Raw genomic sequence first — 20,189 nt, 5'->3', positions numbered from 1 at the left:
CAGCCACGTTTCATTTTTTGATCTGAAAAAAAACTCAAAGAACACCTGTGGCCACAAAATAACAACATGAAAGCACATCAAAGAACTCTGAGTTACTGCAGTACAACATACAATTTTCTTTTCTGATATGCTTTAAAATACTTTTTTTTCATGTGCTTATCTGGCTAGATATTGTTGGATTACGGTTACCACTGCCGCTGCCTCACCTACAAAACATTTAAGAAGCAATTAACCCAGCCTGTTAAATCTCAGTAAAAAACTTAATTCACTGAAGGGATAGAAACATTTTACAAATTTCAAATTAAGCACAAAATCGTGAACTTTGTGAAAGTACCTTAAGTCGCCGTGTTGTCGCAAAAGCCCTGGTCTTACCACAGGCGAGAGTGAGAGTTCCCGTGAATTGTGATGTGATGTGGCCCTTCCTGCTCACTAGTCACTGTAATGACTAATGTAATATGATGTACGAGTGGATAAGAACTGGTTGTGCAGCAGATATTTCACTGCAGAAATGTTCCAACATGATCTGCATGTCGAGTTAACAAGTAAGTAGTATTTGTCAGTAAAACTGTCACAAAATCGAGAAAAATATTTCTATTGGATTAAAAGAGATGTACAGTAGAGTATTCATAAGCCTGCTTGTTTACAATGTAATAGGGCTGCTTCACGTCACTGGAAGTTTTGTTGTCCTTTACTCTGAACATGGCACTGAGCATACCAGGAAATTTAATCTATTTTGTCATGTCAATTAGGGGTTTTACAAGTTACTGTGTACATTTTACTTTTATTGTGATTTGAAATGCAGATATCAATACTGATTCTTTTTAACCCGAATACAAAAGTAGAGTCGCAGTACCATTTTAATACATTTTTTAAAAATACTCTAATTTCTGTATGGGGCTTATTGACAAAAATTGTACAGTATTGGATTTGAGAAAATCCTATGTGACCCAATACTGCTGAAGTAAGATAATTTATCATTTTAAAAATGTGATTAATCTACATAACACATACTGTATAACATATACAGTATGTTTCTGAATTAGGAATTTAGTAAAATTCAATTAATACAAATTTCATTAACTGAGTAAAACTTGTATAAATCCATGTTGAAATAGGTCTTCACTCATTACAAACAGTTCTATTAATGATCACTAAGATTATCAAAGAATTTGCCTGAGATCATGGCTCAGCTATAACAATCATAAAACAGTATGCTCTGTTTTTTGCAGGTACACTACATAATCTAGCACACATTTTGATCTGTGAGCAAGGCAGTGACTACAAAGATAAATATAGGGCACTGCAGAAGCATTGACCCCATCCAATAATGTCTCATTACTCCAATCACAAATGACGCTTACACATTTAAAGTGAATATTTATCATCAACACTTGAATGCTCTAACTCAACACTTAGGGGTAAAGGAGCTTAAAAGCTAAATTAACATAAAAAATGAAGTGCTAATAAAGTGTGTATCTCTTTCCTAGAGTTATTCCCGCATCAGCAGGGTCCGGCTGTCGGCACACCAGTCTCCATTTGGTGGTCTGAACCAAATCTTTGAGCTGACGTTGCCATTAACTGCGACCGAAAAATACTCCAACAGCCTGCCATCGGAGTGGGAAAGGGGGGGGAGGAGAACAAAGTAATGTAGCCAATTCATAGAGGGGGATTATTAGGAGGCATGGGAAATTTGGCCAGGATGCCGGGGCTACACCCTTACTCTTTTCGAGAAACACCCTGGGATTTTTAATGACCACAGAAAGTCAGGACCTCGGTTTTACGTCTCATCCGAAGGACGGCACTTATTTTCAGTATAGTTTCCCCATCACTATACTGGGGCATTAGGATGCACCTGGATCGCAGGGTGAGCGCCCCCTGCTGGCCCCACTAACACCTCTTCCAGCAGCAACCTTAGTTTTTCCCAGGAGGTCTCCCAGGTACTGACCAGGCTCACACCTGCTCAGCTTCAGTGGGTTGCCAGTTGTGAGTTGCAGGGTGATATGGCTGCTGGCCTGCTAATTTACAGTGTATTGATTATATAACTATTCAGCCTCCTAAATCAGTACCTGGTTAAAAGAACAAGGTTGTAAATTGTTGGGGGTAATTCTTGAACAGCTGTGCACACAGGGATTGTGCACATTTTGTCCCATTCTTCTATACAAACTCAAGCTTTGTCAAGTTAGCTGGGGATCACTGATGGACAGCAATTCATCTCAGTTCCCTACATATATATTAATACACTACACACCAGTGCTTCCCACACTGTTTGCCATGGAAACATAATGGATCATGTTTTAAAAGGGTGTAACAGCAGCTTCAGGTACCTCTTGCATTCAATCAAGCTATGCTCATTGAAACAAACTCACCTGGAAAACCCATTCAAGAAAGTGAAGTCAAACTTTCATCCTTAATTAAAGTTGGTTTCATTTAAAAAATATATTTTATCTTGCACACTGATGCCATGGCGTCCATAAACAGTCATTTATGCCATGAAGAAAAAATATATTTTTTTGCTATTGAACTTGATAATATTTCGTTTAAATTAGACACTTTTGCATTTAAACACGATAGTGCTGCTAACATCGCCAGCACCAGGACTCTCTTCATAAATGTATTACTCTGTTGGCTACGGCCTTTGTGCCATCCTGGAACTGTTTTGGCATTCCAGTATTCTTTTACATTCATATCTGTGCAAACAGATAAAAAAATATTTTTGTTCTAATAGGCTTCTGTAATATTAGTATTAATTATTCTATATAAGTCTTATATGTGATCCATGAAATAATCATTTTGAAAAGTACTGCAATTAGATAAGCTTTAAACTCGCTAATAACAATGGAATACTATTTACAATCATAAAGAAGAGCCAAGGAGAACACCTCTTTTGTTACATTTCCAACTTACAGTAACCATGGTTTTTTGTTAGTGTTGTCTTCTCTAATGTAATATATTAAAATCAAAGGACTGTTACAGTAGGTAGGCTTACACAAACAATAGAAAATATTATGTGTAGCACTGGGGAAAATAACTTTTAAAAGTAATCCCTTACAGCCAAGCTTGTGAAAATGATCATAAAAAATTTAAAAGTCAACAGCTACAGTATTTCTACGTAGTAAGTTACAGTTTCTATGTAGAGTAGTATGCATTACTTATTGCTACTGTTTTTGGTTGAGGAATAGAGTTAATTTATATATAAAACTGTGACTGGGAGCTGGCCAATATTTGCTTTTCTCATGGGTACTGTCAATACTGCAAGTTAAAAGCAAATGCACCTACACAGGTGTTTGAAATATCCCAAAACAACTTTGCGTGACATCTCTATTTCCCATCAAGGCAAGCAAATACTGTTTTCTCTACCTTATTGCAAGCTTTGATTATACTATACAATTCCTTTCTCTGCTCAAAAGTAAAAGGACATCCGAAACTCATAAAAGAATAATGACTTCTCAATGTCTTTTTATATTTGATGTGTTGCTATTTTTTAATTTTCGGTTCACTTTTGTCAAAGCTCTGAATTTCACATTTGAATCAGTTAAAAAAACACCAGTTCTGCCTCTACAACTTGTAAGAAGTACTGTAATTTAAGCTCAGAGGTGAAAAATAAGTATAAAATCTGAAATTTACAATTCAGTTCAAAAAAGGTCATCATAAAATTAGAAGAAAAGTGATTTTTACAAATTGTCATGTATTGTTGTAAAATTGTAATGTATTGTCAAAGAAATTGTCATTTTGTTTTTGCTGCGATTATGACATTTAAATGGTTAGTACATGTTTCTCTATAAGAGTTTATCTGAGTATTTCCAATATAATACACAAAGCAATCTAGAGACATGTTTAGAGACTACAGAGATTTGAGATTTAAAAATGGTGCAGATTTCAGCAATGCCCTAACTGTGAAAAGCAATTAGATATACTGTATACAGACAACCCTCCTAAACACACAGTAGTGTACAAAGATAGGGGAAATTGTTGAAGGATGCAAGGCCTAGATGTCAAATAATATAATGTAACAAATCAGGCACATTAACCATTTTAAGATATAGGGCTTTTACTTCACATCTGAAACTTAGCTAAGCATAAACGTAGCCCATTTCTGATGAGAACTCAGACAATAAGTATATCAGAGCTTTGACCCATCTACAGTATTTTTACAAACTTCCAGATGCATCTCCTTATAATATATTATATATAATATATAATATATAATATATAATATATACTATAATATAAATATACTGTAAATAGAATATAAAAGCAACATAAACAACATAGGTTTGGAATTCCCATCTAGCATGTACTATACGTAGGTCAACATTTTCAGTAAATCTGAGCTTATGCCCTGACTGACTGGTTATCTTATTTTGTGGAACCATTTATAGTAACAAAGCAGATAATTAGCAAATCACCAAATCTCCGTTAGCCATTTAAATATGACTGTCAGCCTTAATGAATTACAATATGAGAAAGCCTCCTACCTTATTACACGTTCACAAAGATATGCCTATTCTCAAGTAAAGACCAACATGTAATTATTTCACATTTTCAACTCTAGTTCACAAGTGAACCAGTCAAATGTTTGAACTAAAAGCAAATATGATCATCAGTGTAAACTGAAACCAGCATGTCTCAGTGAAATTGAAAACAAATGTTCTCCTTCTTAAACATGGATTTTTTCCTGCTTACAAATCTGCATGCAGAGCTGTCTTTTTGAAACCTCAACAAAACATCCAGCCCAAGAGAAATTATTGTGCCTGGGACTAATTTTGATACAGTTTTTAACTGTTGGTAGCAAAATCCAAATATCACCCCCTCAGTCTGGTACTACCATCAAGAAAGATATATTAGCAAATTTTAAATTTCATTATCTTTAATTCCTTTTTGTCATAGATCCTACACTTTTCACTATAATTGCAGCCTTTTAAGAAAAGTTATATTAAATATTATACATTGGAATGAAAATACAATATTAATACTCTGATTAATACCTCATTATACATTTATTACAGAATTAAATATGCATTTACTGTAATAAAACACTTATCAAAGCATAGAGCATGGCAGTTCATATACTACTGTATATACAGTATATATTAAATAAACTTTGCTACAACCCTCTCAAGAATGCATTAAGGCCACATAGGGAGTACACTGAAATTAAAACATACAGTATCCTACCCTGCTATTCAGACTTTGCTTATTCACTGCTCATTCTAAGTAATCGTGTGTTTAAAAAAAACTCCAGTGAAAAGACACATTGACATCATATAAACATCTGGACATCCTTCTCAGCCCTCAAACATGCCCCCTTGTGTACCTAAAATTGTACTGACACAAACTGACCTACTATATTACATGTAAGATTATGGAAACTATAATTACAAGTAAACTAGAGGGTTGTCTACAGTGAAATGGGATTCAAGGGGATAGTTAGCATGGATTAACAAAGGGTAGGTATTGTAGAATTAACATGTTAGAGTTCTTTGAAGTCACAACAACAGTAATGGGCATGCACAGAACATACATATATTTAGATTTTCAGAAGGCTTTTAAAGTTCCTCATAAAAGCTTTATTCTTATATTGCAGGCAGTAATTATTAAAGGTAATGTATGTGTTTGGAATGAGAACTGGTTAAAGGATAGAAAATGGGGAGAAACAAAGGGAGAGTGCTCAAATTGTAGAGTTTGCAATTAACGGAGTACCACAGGGTTCTATAATAGGGACACTGCTTTTGTTAAATAATAACGGGGATCTAGATTCTAGGTGTTGCTAAATAGTGAAGCTTTCCCATGATACCAAAACAGCAACATTTGCAAACACTGCAGAGGTTACAAAAGAAAAGCGAAAAGATGTAGGCAAAATTCAAGACTAGACAAACATTTGCTACATAGTATCTAATGGTGTGTTATGTGCAGGTAGAAAAAACAAAATACAGTACATCTAAATAGGAAACACTGAGATTTGAAGAAGCCACATATTAAAAAGACTTAGGTATTTAAGGCAATTAATTTACAATGAGGAATCTTATGTCAAAATTGTACAATGCACAAAGTGAAACCTCATTTAGAATATTGTGTACATTTTTTATCATGTTACAAAAAAAGAAAAAGTGCAAAGAAGAGCAACCAGATACATTCTGGAGCTTAACAGAATGTCCTGTACTGACAGGTGGAAGAAACGGAAACAGAACAGAGAGGACTATAATAAGATTCACGTATTTTGAAACCTCAAAGTCAACATACTGGACTTCAGAATGAAAAGTAAAACATGAGGCAGAGTAAACATGTGGAAACTACACAAGGCTGCTTTTAAAACTGGGAACAGGGATGGACTTCTTTATCCAAAGGTTTGGGGGAGTATGAAACAAACTACCTTACATTTTATCGAAGCTGACACTTAAGCTTATTAAGGGACCTGTGCAATACATTTATATTTTTTGTCATATTGTGCAATATGACTTTTTTGTGTAGTGCTCTGTTCTGGTTTGTTATTTGTGTGTTCTGGACTGTGAGTAAGTCTTCTTAGTGCACTTCTCACTGTACTGATTATATTGTATGTATTGTATTATTATTATTGTATCATTCGTTATACTGTGGCTGTGTTGTCTGTGTTAAGCTGTTGTCTGTGTTAAGCATCTAGCAACCAAACAAGCTACTGCAGATATTATGAATGATCTCCACTCACTTCTAAACTTGCTTATGTTTGCATTTTGCTATGTTCTCATGTGGTCTTGTGACATTGTCCTTCAGTGCTGCGGTTGTGAGAAATCTAAAAACAAAGATGTATTTTATTTTAATTTACAAAAAAAGACAAAGTTTGTACAAGTTAAAACTACAACTTGTTTTATCAAATTAAATAGCATTGATATGCAGTGATTGCACTGCACAGAGCAAAACCACATTTTCCATTAATCAGCTGTTTAAAGCTATATTGCTGTACTGGGAAGAACACTGAGGGGCACTGTAATATACACCCATACATGAAAAGTGTTTGTAATGTAATGACTCATGTATTAAATTAAACAGACTTTAATCCTCATGAATCATGTGGAAAAGCCTTATCCTGGAGATATCATTTTTGAAAAAGGCAGGGGAGGGTTGACTTTTGTGGTCCCAGAGTGGAATATTCTGGACAATTATATCTGAAAGCTGATGGGGTTCATTTTGTTTTTAACTGTCTTATCTTTAGCTATCTTTTTTTACAAAATGGAAAAAAGGAGTCTTCCGTGACTAATGTTTGCCAGTTCAGGTGAGTAAAATAATCTGTAATGTATTATTTTCCTGATATGCAATTAATATAGTTAATTTCATTTTGAATAATGGCTGTAAAATGGACTATGACTACTCCTGCCCACCAGTAAATTTTAAGAAGCCCTTATTCCCACTACTGCTCTTTGGTCCCTTATTGCTATTATACAGACTCATGCTACACTTTCATAAGAAGAATAAGAAGAACAACAAGAAGAAACCTTTAACTATATACACCATTTGAGAACAAAATCACATACAAAATGATAACCCAATGTGGCACTATGCAGTGAGGGCATTTTCAGTGTGGAGGCAGAGCCCTGGATGAAAGGTGATGCATTGCCTTTGTAACTACAGCTGTACTGGCTGATCAGGGACGAGCCACAGCTGTGAGGACTTCTTAAAGACACACTGAACACCTCCCCAAAGGGACAAGCAAGGTACCCCAGGAAGGGGAGGAACTTCCACTGACAGTCCCAGATTGTGACCGGGCAAAAGGCCGTCGTTTTTCCTTCACTTCATTTCCTTTTTTCCCTGTCCCACTGTGCATCTCTCATGAGGACAGGTTGAGATTTTTTTGTTGTTGTTGTTTTGGCCTTGTGCTCCCTGCTCTCCCAGACTGGATCCCGTTACATAGTTTAAGTCCAGTCTGGATACCGCTGTTGCAAGCGATTCTTTTTCCCAGGCTGGAAACCGGCGCATTTTTCTTTTTTTCTTTTGGTTTGGTTCCCCCCCTCCCCTTTATTTTTGTTATTTTAGTGTTTTGCTAACCTCACACCAGTGCCTCTACCCCCTCACATGGGACATTGACTTTTACCAGTGCTCGCTGGGCACCTTTCAAACTGTTACACCAGGTACACCTACTTCAAGAGCTTTGTACAAGTTAGGTTTCTCTTACATGTATGTAAGTCTGAATTGCCCTTTCTTAGCCATTGTGTGAACACACATAGAGAATTGCCATTCATGATATTGTTGTGATTCTCTCTTATTTGCCTTTGCTGTTTTGTAGTAGTGAACAAGGAGGACAGGAGAGCAGAACTGCAGGTTCACCAGCATTTATTTTCCTTTAATGTTTAACAGGTATCACAGCAGGAGGTTGGTAGAGAACAAGAGAGAGAATCTACCAGCAGCTTGATGTCCATGAGATAGAGGAAGAAAGGAAACATTCAACTTTATATAGGTGAGAGAAATTAAATAATAATGAATGAAAAAACATTTCAAAGACCTATAATTAGAGTAAATAAAAACACCAAAAGGCATACACTTAAAAATATACAATACGGTTAATAAATCCCAATGACCTTTTTAACAAAATTATAGAAACTGTACATTTCATTACGTTACATTTCATTACTCTGCACTATTCACTGGTGGAGGAAATTTCTCAACACTGCTGAACTCAAAAGCTTCTTGTTATAAGTCCAGAGCTCACCACTACACACAGCAGACCAGGAAATACAAAGAGAACATGCTTTCTTGCCCTAACAACATCAACAACCAACTGGCAAATGGATTGATGTATATCTCCAAGATGTGAGAAAAGCTGATCATGTAAATATTGCCATCCAGAGAACAATGTACTATACTATTACTGGAACAAAATTACTTTTATTCTAGAGAAACTATTAAAATTCCCCTTTAATAAGGGAAATATCAAATTGTATTCCTATTACTTATTAAGTTGTCATCAAAATGCTTTATAAAAGTCTTACTTTGATATTTTTTACCATAGCATGGCATTGTAGCTATTAAGCTATATTTGATGCTATCAGTTGACCAGGACAGAACTGTGTCATACTGTATATGAGGTGAAAAGAACAAATCAAATAAAATCATCATATTAAGTGTCATGAGACATCTAAATACTGTAGCAAAAACAAAGGTCTACATTCTAACAAACGAGAATGAACACGTGCCTCTGTGTTCGCAAGTATTTTCTGACTTGACTTTTTCTGAAGACTGCAAAGCTGTGACATCAGAACAGAGTGGATGCAAAATGTAGGCTTGGTCTGCACTAGATACAAACTGAAAGGGGAGAAGAGAGGAAACACAATGTTTCGGCTGTGGAGCTTTACACCCGAAAAAAAACAAAACATGTGTTTCCTTTCTTCTCTTTTCAGCATGGAATAAACCTATTACTTGTTCCTTTGCAGCCTACACATGCTGACGGAACTACCCACCTCAACTAGATACAAACTGTTTGTTGTGGACCCCTCCTGAATTCTTTGTATATCATTGTATTAATTGTAAATGTTTTTATGTCTCACAGTTGCATAACCAGCACAGATGTGGTCATACCATATGAGAACCATTGTTAGGAATCTGAAGAAAGATGGTATTAATCTAGAAAAACTAAGAATTATTTCAGCAAACCAGCACATAAAGGAGAAAAATAACTAACTAATATTTAGGTTTTTTAATAGTTTTCTTTTTTGATTTATTAATAATTTTTAACTTTAATTTATTACTGATTACTGATTTGATTAGGAGTAAATGCAAACTGTTATATTCATCTGATTAATTCAAACTGTGACCCAACAGAACAATGTATCTTAATGTACAGTATCTGTCAATATTCATGAGACGTACTTTTAAAAAATGAATTAAATTAAACATGCAACATTGAAGCACCAAATGATTTTTGTGACAAGCACAATCTAGTATACAGTACATAGTTTAAAAAAAACTCACATTCAGATACATCTTTAATAACTTCCTTAAAATGATTTCTCATTGGTTTGATGAACATTTAAATAACAAGTCCAGTTAAAAAGAAGTGTTTTATGAATTTCATGGGATTTGAACTCACCCTAGAGATAAGGCAAACTTCCAGATTTAATTACACACAGCAGGAACAATTATTCTGTGAGAAGGAAAAGTGAAATTGAGCCAGCTCACTTCATGCTACAGTGCCAACTCATTCAAGAGAAAGGGGGACTAAAGCCATCATTTCTAAAGCCAATTTAAAGCTATTCTCAATCATATGCCTCCATCCAAAGCTCAAGTGAAAATTAATAAGTACAAACAGCTGTTATGAACATTGTGACAACACTATCTTGCTTAAAACACAAATTTGATGGCACAGGTAATGTTATGCAGTTCCACTATAATTCCCACCAGATTAATGCTCTGCAAACAACTAACTAGACTGAGTCTAAGGTACTGCCGGTTTACAGCATCTAATTAACTAGCTAATCTTTGGATACACCTACTCTATATTGATTTATAATTTACAACCTTTACAACAAACCACGGAAATTACAAAATAAAAGCGCAGCAATTTATTTTGATTTATAATGGAAAAATACTTAAGAAACTAGTTGGCCTAGATGTACAGGTTTGAAGCAATACATCACATGCTCAAAGACATATGCATGCTGATTAGACGACACTTAAGGAGAATTTAAAACCAATAATGTCTGGAGAAGGTGCTGTTTCAGTGCCTTGATCTTCCTAGTTGTGAAATCCTTAAACCAACAACAGCTAACTGTTCAAACAGCCTTTACTGTTATTATTGGAATATTTCAATCTTCCCAGCATCAGAGCATTGGTTTAACATGAAATGGAAAACCGGCATTTAGGAATATCTTTCACAGTATACACCAAGACAGTGAGATCTATTCAAAAATGTTGTAATTCTTCAGATAATTGACTTATTAAACAGAAGTATTCATAATCTATCCATTCATTTTCTAACTGCCTCATCTAATTCAGGAATGTTGGGATGCCTCAGCCTATCCCAGCAAGCAACACAAGGGCATGGTACACCCTGGACAGGACACCAGTCCATCACAGGACACACACTAACACACACACACCAGGACCAATTTTCTCAGAAGTCAATTAACCTGCAAGTATGTCTTTGGACTGTGGAAGGAAACTGGAAATAAGATAAACAAACTTACATTGAAATACTGCATATTAGTCATGTGATTTCACACTTATGTTCAATTTTCACTGCAATATACCCAAAGTATCCTATATAGATTAAAATGTTTAATTACTTGCCAAGGACTTCCATGTTCCATGACAGTTTATTAATCTCATTGTTTCACGGCGTTAAGGAATGACCTCCACAACAGCATATTAACAAAACACAGTTTCTCTCACAACAACAGATTTGGACTGAAGGAAAAAAAAACTGAGTGTAGATTCCAAGTTGCCTTAAAAAGTAATAGAGGCAACTGGCACATCAGATGACAAGAATAACATTTCAAAGGTTTTTAAATGAACCCAGTCCTTCCCAGGGAAACAATAAAATGACATCATGTAATAATTTTATGAAGTGAGCACATCTTTTCAGTTTATATTTTGACTAAAGCATTATAATTTGCTGAAAATCACAGCATGGAGCAAACAGAAATGATTAAGCCAAAATGCTGTTTAATCACAAAGTGCTGCTGGGCTCATGCTTTGCTATCACCAGACTGCTTACAGCTAAAAGAAACTGCCCCTGTCTCCATTATTTGGAAGACCGATCTACGGCCCAATCTGGATTATTTAAAATTAAATCAAGGCAGTCTCCTTGGGAGACGCTGATCTATGGTTTAGAAAACCACTTTTAAATACTCTACCAAAACCATTCAATGAAGTGAGACAAAGAAGCCACTCATAGCCAGGGTTGCTTAACAAGGACATTTAAAATGAAACAAGCCCTTGAGTCAACTTAAATCTGCAAGGCACAGGAGTCGAATAGCAATGTAAGTGACTGCCAAGGTCTTACTGTTGTTCTTACCAATAGAAACAGGGTTAAAAAATTCAGAATTAGGAAATGGATATTATGGTTATTTTCTTAATAACATACAGTGCCTTACAAAAATATTCAGAATCTTGCACAGTTTTCACTTAGTTTTTACTTTAAAGATTGCAATTAGAATACTTAAAAGTACCAATTAATATTTGTTACTATATATGCAAAACCTATTCTACACATCCAAAGCATAAAAACAACCAGGAACAAGTAAATAGACAATATGAAAGAAAAACTGAAAAGTCATGATTGCGTAAGCATTCAAACCTCTTGCTGTGGTAACCTTTAGTGTAGCTGCACAAAATTACCTAGACTAGCCCCACAATTGAGTAGCCTCTGCCTGTGTGCAACTCATAATTTCAGAATAATCATGGTTGTCATTATTTCAGAATTAAAACGCCATGCTACAGTCAAACATGCCAATGACAACATCATGCAAAGGGGATGCATCTCCTCAGCAGGGACTGAAAAGGAAACAATCTCTGTGAGTTTCCTTATTTAAGAGTTTTCAAAGCCTGTCAGTCAGAGCCAATGAAAATCACAGAACAGCATAAGGGTACAAAGTATATCAGTCAAAGAATATCCCTGTGAGCACAGTCTACTCAATTGTCAAGAATGGGATGGTGTATCTAATTACTGTCTGGATGAAACCATTCCTCCAAAACCATTCCTCCAAACTGGGCAGCCAGGCAAGGAGGAAACTGGTGACGGATGCCAATGTAGGACCACCAGCAGCCTTGAAAGTGCTACAGAGTTCAGTGGTTGAAATGGGAGAAACATTGCATGTGTCAACAATTTCTAGAACACAAATAAGCCATCTCAAATCCGGCATGGAATTTGCACCAAAGCCCCTGAATTTTCCTTTGAACACATGGCAAAATGTACTGTAGTCAGATGAGACCAAATTGGTCTAAATGTCAAGTGTTATGTCTGGCACAGACCCAACACAGCACAACTCCCAGTTAAAACCATCCCCCGTCAGGCATTCCTGTGGCAACACCACCTTAAGGGGACATTTCCCATCAGCAGGGACAGGTAATGAGACTGACTGAAGGAAAAATGACTAAACCAAGTATACATAAACACTCAGAAAAAAAAGAGTGATCTACAACCAAGACAGAAGAGCTTGAGCAAAAACCCTAAGAAGCAAAGTTGCAAAAATTACAACAAGCCAGTGAGCAAAGTCTCACCCAAAAAAACTTGTGCCTGTAATTGCTGCCAAAGATGCTTCCACCAAATACTGAGTTCATAGGTCTAAATATTTATGCAGCCAACTTAGTGTATTTCAGTTTTTTCTCCTTAGTGTTTGCTGACATTTACGGTAACTTATCTTACCCTTAAAAGTCTTGTATGCATCATTTCATGATTTTACATATGGGACAGCATATTAAAGATCTGAATACTTGAAGGCACTGAATGTTGAAAAATAGGATTTATACCACCCAAAAGTACACTATAATTTGGCATGTTTAACAAAATGCTGTGTTGTCTCAAATTCCAGGACGTACTGATTTTTCAAATGCTCAGTACCTATCACATTGTCTTTACATCTATCCACCCATTTTCTAACTGCTTCATCCAATTCAGGTCACAATCTTTACATACAATACACACCGTCTTTACAATAAAATATGACTACAGCATACTTCTGTCTGGCCAATGATTATGCACATGGCAAACTTCAAATGTAGAAACATACCCCCAAAAATATTATTTATATGTCTTAAATAGGTATTGTATTTAGATTCTCCTTTTTAACACTTTTCTCTACAGTATACGGGATATTTAGTGCTGACTACAAGAAATATGGATAAAAATTAACTCAATTTAGTATTAAACTCGGATTAGCTCATTCAGATTTAGATTTTCTTGAGGTCAACACTTGTTATTTCACATCCTTCTCTCCTCTGCATAACCACCCTTCCAGCGGCTCAATTGCTCATTCTCCATAGCGAGAGTTCTAACAGCCTTGTCCTCAGTGCCTGGCCATCATTCTCTATCAAACTGTTCACCTTCTAATGCACTGAATATCACTGTGTTAGTCCAGACCTACTGAAATCACTGTTACTGTACATTGCACCACTAAAACGTAAACTAGGATATTTAGGATATAAAAATATTTAATCTTAGAAACAAGAATTAAATATAAAATCTGTTTCAAAATCCAGTGGAATGTGATTAAAAGATAAACATTCATCAAATATGGATAAGTGGTTAATCCTTGTTGGCGCAATCGGCCTTTGAAAAATAATACCCGAAGCAGTTTTACTTTTACTTTGACTCCTTTAATAATTTTATTAATTTTATATCTATCATTCTAGTTTGTCATAGAAATTAGAGTCACACGACGCCATGGCCAAAAGCACTTTTACATTTTATCTTAGTAAAAAGGCTCTTGGAGAAGACCAACAGGTGGAAAGATTCTGGGAGCAAAGCAATGCTCGGCCCATATCCTCAGCCCATGGCCTTGGGAAGGTGACATCATCTGACTGTCCTCATTCATCTACGTCAGCAGCCTGAAACATGTCTTAAGAGGAAACACAGTGTCTATGCGCAGTCTGGCTATTGTGCTAACATCATAAAAAAACAATCTGTTTAGCAAGTGAATAGACAGAATAGCCCCTGGACAATGCACATTCAGAACATAATGTGTTAATGCTTGGTTGATTGTACTGTGCAGTTTGGATCTGCAGTGCATAAAACTGCACTGGTATTATTGCTGGGATTTCCTGTACCATTCAGCGAATGCTCTGCATCTATTTAATTACACAAAACCTATGGATTATGCTTGAAAACAGTCCATAAAACTACCAAATGCAAATGTGCCAAATCATTTAGGTAGCTGTGAATTTCTGACATGGGTCTAACGCTTACATTAAGATGTGCATCTGCCATAGTTTCTTTGACTACACATTCTTTTAGCATTTTTAATAATTGGTACATTTTGTAATTAATACAACATGTGGTAACAGTAAAATTACATAATACAAAGTAATTCCTACTCTTTCATTACCTTTACATTTCAAAGAACCGATTACCTGCTATACATAAAAAGTGCATAGAAATAGAAGCACGTGAAAAGAGATCCAGACATATTGATTTTTATTGATTAATCAACTGTAAGCCTTTGAACTTGTTTGTGCTAATTTGTTATGGTATTTCTAACTCAGGTACTTTCTTAAAAGACCAATTTAACAGTCGTCCTGTTGAGCATTCTCAGTGGAACAGAATTAATGAATGTTTGAGGACAAAACAAAAGTATCACTGTAGTTGTTTAACTGAAAAATGTCTTTTATATTTATAGCTTTTTTTTCAAACTTGATTTGTAGTGCCAAAGAGAAGCATCAAGATTGCTCTTCTTTATTTTTAGCCTGAATACAGCCAGCATGTAATTTATCGCAAAGAACTATGATTGCCTTTGCAGACACTATAGCTTCCTGTGGCTGTTTAGGTCCTAAGAAAGAGAGCATCCCCTGATGAAAAGGATTGCGTACAAAGGAGACCTGGGAGCTATACAGATCACTCCCATCAAAAGGAAGGGAAATTTAATTTTTTAAACTGCAATTTATACCCGCTTTAGTAGTGAAGGACATCAGTTTTGCCAAACCATATGTACATAATGACAGTTTATTTCGACTGGAACAGACAACAGTCATAGCAATAAAACAGCAAATACTTGCTCAAAATATGTTATCATTTAAAACGACCCCCCAGAAATCTGAAAATGAACAGGCAACTTTCTTATAATCCTTGACAGAATCACTGAAAGATAGTTTATATCCATCTTTAAATGGATACACTTAAAGAGTAGTTCATTTCTATACATTTAACATTGAACGAAAAAGACTTTTGTTTCCAGATTCTTTACAGATGACAGCATCAACTAAAGTTCTGGCACAAGTGCAGTGAACATTTATTAAACTAAAATGTCAGGCTTTGAGAAGAAAGTTATTGTGCCGTCAAATAGTCAAAACAAGAAAAAAATGCTAACATGTTTTGTTTTACCTTGCTTTGAAGATCTCCGTCGAATCCTCATTTTGGGAAAGGAAGGCCAAGAGTAATTAAATGGAGAATCCGAGTCGGAATCCATTTCTTTTTCTGATGTGTTTCAAACAAACACATCAGTGAGAGCAGTCAGCTGAAACATGATAGAATGCCAAACTCTGCTGTGTTCAGAGGTGTCCCTACTCCAGGCGTGATTTACAGTAAGGAAACAGCAATGCTGGGATCATACTGCTTAATAATCCAGGGAGGGAATTACACTAAAACACACAGGGCTATCCAAGCAATCAGACACGCACATCGCTGGGGCAAGACAGCCAGACGACAGTCCTCAAAACGGCAGGAAACAAAAGAAACTGAACCGCAGAGCTGCTTCACTGTTGAGAAGAATTTGGAAGGTCAGCTTGAGCCAATGAATCATTAACTCACCTTTTCATTTCTATGCAAATCAAACTGCTGAGACCAAGCTATCAAGAGTGAGGAGAAGGTTACTCCACAGAGGAACAAGAAAAAAAAAGACAAACCAAAGCCTGTACAGTAGGTACAGAATGTTAATTAGGGCTCACCAACAAGACAGTTACAGCACCCATGGGTGTACCTGGGGGTGAGCATGGGTAAAAAAAAACACGTACTCCTTGGTTTATCCTTCACAATGCTGGTAAAACGTTTTCCGTGCACACTGACAAATCTCGGAGGGCCTCAGGGAGAGATGCTGAGCTTTAATTCCATCGATCCCTTCACTTTATGTTCTCCTTCAGCCAGCAAATTAAACACCTAGTCCAATCTGGCAGCCGAGACGGTATGACCTTCTTGAGAAATGTGAAACCCTGCATTGTCCACATACTTACATCTCTGAGCACACTGAAGAGGAAAAATAAAAAGAGGTACTACATGGACTGCTTGCAGGTTCCTTTAAGGAGCTCTTTGGAGCTCTTTGGAGTTCTGTGCTGCTAAATAAATCTGATTTGCCAATTTTCTATGGTCCCTAGATCATCCACAATGTCAGAAACTCCGGTACGTTCCTTCTTTTAGCTGTGCATATGTCTGGCACCTTTACAAGGCTAGGGTAACCTCTCAACTCAGCACAACAGAACTAGTGACTGTTTTACAACAAATCTTCCATTCTTACACAGTCTCCCCGAACAACTCACTGGCAATTAGCATTCAGCCTGGCCTTGGCAGCCCCTCCCCCCATCATCTTCCGAGCACACAAAACTTCTTTCTTCGAGTACCCGTGTGTGCTTGCTGCAGACACAGCACCGAAAGAGCATGCTTACTGTTTGTTCGCTAAACTCACATTAAACTTTTCTGTTGGCCTCCCTTCGCAATGTGATGTGTGTCTTTGCTGGCTGGGGTGGGATAGGATGGGGGGGGGGGCGGCAGTAAGCGAGAGAAAACACAGAGACATAAGGGGAGGGAGTTAGAAAGAGAGAGAGAGACAAGAGCCCAAGTGTAGCTCATCTTAAATGTCAGCTTTGGTAAGACTATGACATTTGAGCTTGTTAACATTCCTCACTTCATTTCAATTACTGTTCAAACAGATGAAGCCTAGAGTAGCTCCTCAGTACAGTATATGAAATCATTTCTAGGGTTTTTTTTTAATTATTTATTCCTGACAGTGCAGATTCTTATACTGTAGCTCTAGCTGATGGGTCATACTGAGGACATAGAATAGAAGCAAAAAAAAAACTCCAGGTTTAAACTGAAGAAAAACAATGCTATGAATAAAAGTTTTTAATCGCTAGCTTCCCCATACAGCACAAAATTGCTTATATGGCAAATAATTTTTAATTTTAATTCTCTTTGTTTCATTGTAAATCAGAACTGTCCTTTATGATCCATTTTTCAGTTTATCATTCTCCTGTTAACATATTTTCCTGAACATTAATTTTTCACTGTATTTAAAAAATGGACTAACTGAATTAACTAAACTAATGGATATGACACCTGTATACAGTAAATACTGTAAAAGTCTATCATATTAAATTAACTTAATAATCTGTGTAGCCCCTCCATAAACTAAAATATTATTACTTCAATATTGGTAACCTTGTTTGATTACAGCAAAACAGGACAGTTATTTTGCAAAGATGCCACATTCCCTTGGTTGAAGAAGGGAATGTGAAGAACTAAAATGTATTTGCATATGACATAGAAGAAGATTGCTTTGTAATAATTTCTTGAAAAACCACAGACGCTTAAAAAATAACTGTAGTTAGCTTCTCAACACATGAAATAAACATGTACTGTATGATGAAAAGCAAACTGGATCATGCAAATGATCAATCTAAATTCTCACCAACTGTTTCAAGGGAGAAGAAAAAAAAATATGGACAGCTGCTGGACTTAATGCTTACTATTAATAAATTTGACTGACACCTCTATCCACAACTACTTCTATTTGTACCCATTTATACAGCTGGGAGTGTCACTGAACTGAGTGGAGTGAAGTACCTTGCCCAAGGGTGTAACAGCAGTGTGCCACCTGACATCTGAACACACACCCTTCCACCACTCCACACTGCTGACAATACAAGTTCAAACAACCCAGACATCAATATACTGTAGAGCTTTCCATGGAAAACATTAGTATTTCAAGTTCTCCATTAAAGACCCCACAGCTATAAACTGAAGAGTCTCTTTAAACACAGTTAAAGGCAAATTTATTACCAGTAGGTAAAGCTTTTGTTTTTCGGCTTTAACCCTTTATGGCTTCTCAGTAGAAAAAGTTCCAAGAATTTGGGCTTCAAATAGGAGAAGGGAAGATTTTAAGTGAGCAATGACATTAACCTCAGAATCAAGTTGGCACATCTCCCAGAGAGCAAAATGTGAAAAGAGGCTCATAATGGATGAGCACTTTTAATTTTGCACCAAAAACACAAAATCAGGCCCTGAAAGGTTAAGATACAGCTACACATTTTAAATAGAAAGTGAGCATATAGTTAAATTACCAGCGAAAGAGACTGTTTGTGTTTGAATTAGTTTTCCATCTGGTGAAGACCCCCAGGGGGGAACACAGCTTTAGCTGTAAAAATTCTCCACCAGCAGAGGTGCCTAAGAGGGTATCTGTCAACTCTATGAGAAATTTAACATTCACCATACAGCTATACCAATCTGCTTAAATGGAGGCCATGACTAACTTTTTCAGTCCTGTATTAACACCTTATCATGCAAACATCTTCCAAACCTCACAAGTAAACAGGATATTAACTCAGACACTGTATTTCAGGAAGCTTAAATGTGGAAAGTAACATGGATGCTGACAACTTATAAGCTTTTATCTTTTCTTGCTTTCTCCTTATGGTGTTATAGATTATGATTTTAATTGTAAAGCAGATTTCAACTTATCACATTAAAATCAGTTATAATTGTCACCATTGTGTCAGTATGACAGACACCAGCCGAGAAAATAGATTTAAATGTTACACAAAATGGGCAATGGCCCAAAGGCAGCAATATGTATATTTTAATATGATCATATTTACTTGCAATAACCCAAAAAATTTTCAGGCCAAGAGATGTCCTAATGGAGAATTTCAGAGACAAAGTGATGCCTTGTCAAATTGCAAGATTTGAGAAACTGTTGTTAGTATCGATTCAGAAAAACTCCAATTTGGATGCAAAAGAGGCAGAGCATTTATTGATAAGATGTAAATTTGAGGATTGCCTTCCTGGCCAAGGGAAGAGGTCAAAATGATTGAAGTAGCCCCAACACACACATACACTAATGCAGAAAACATGACAACACACTTGATACTTGGAACATAATTAGCAAAGCAGAGTAAGAAGACTGATACTAGATCAAATTTATGCCCAACAAGAAAAACAACAATAATCCGATTGTGACCAAGGCATAATGATATTAAACATAGTAAGGACTGAATCCCCTCACAGCAAAGCAGGTGGTAAAAGAGATGGTAAATGTTTGACTACAGAAAATATGTATTACAAAGATAAAAACACCCTGCATGAAAAGAGAATTGTGTTTTTTGAAGATAGGAGACAAAAAGAGAGGGTAGGTGGGATGGAAAGAACATAAGTTGAATGAAACCTTACTTTCCTTGCTTACTTTTGGTATATGAAAAAGTTCTTCCAAAGGCCTAATGTACATTGTCGCCAGGCTGTATTTTTATATAAGCAACTTAAGCAAAAGAAAAAATAGGAATTATAGTCACAAGATGTACATTTTTGT

General features: G+C 36.1%; 1 protein-coding gene across 7 annotated transcripts in view; it reads right to left on the bottom strand.

Annotated features, from left to right (window-relative positions):
• arhgef28a (Rho guanine nucleotide exchange factor (GEF) 28a) overlaps positions 1–20,189 on the bottom strand; it is a 124,148-nt gene that overhangs the window by 52,243 nt on the left and 51,716 nt on the right. The window contains exon 1 of one of the 7 annotated variants that reach the window (XM_015339228.2): positions 16,001–17,426. The exons of the other annotated variants lie outside the window; for them this stretch is intronic. Within the exon in view, the coding sequence (XP_015194714.2) occupies positions 16,001–16,085 (85 nt within the window). The 5' untranslated portion in view covers positions 16,086–17,426. Of the gene's footprint in view, positions 1–16,000; positions 17,427–20,189 lie in introns of those variants that run through there. 7 annotated transcript variants of the gene reach the window in all.

Source organism: Lepisosteus oculatus, chromosome 3 (genome assembly GCF_040954835.1).
Source record: "Lepisosteus oculatus isolate fLepOcu1 chromosome 3, fLepOcu1.hap2, whole genome shotgun sequence".
Lineage (NCBI taxonomy): Eukaryota > Metazoa > Chordata > Actinopteri > Semionotiformes > Lepisosteidae > Lepisosteus > Lepisosteus oculatus.
Note: the sequence above shows the minus strand (reverse complement) of the source record. Positions and strands in the feature narration are given on the sequence as shown.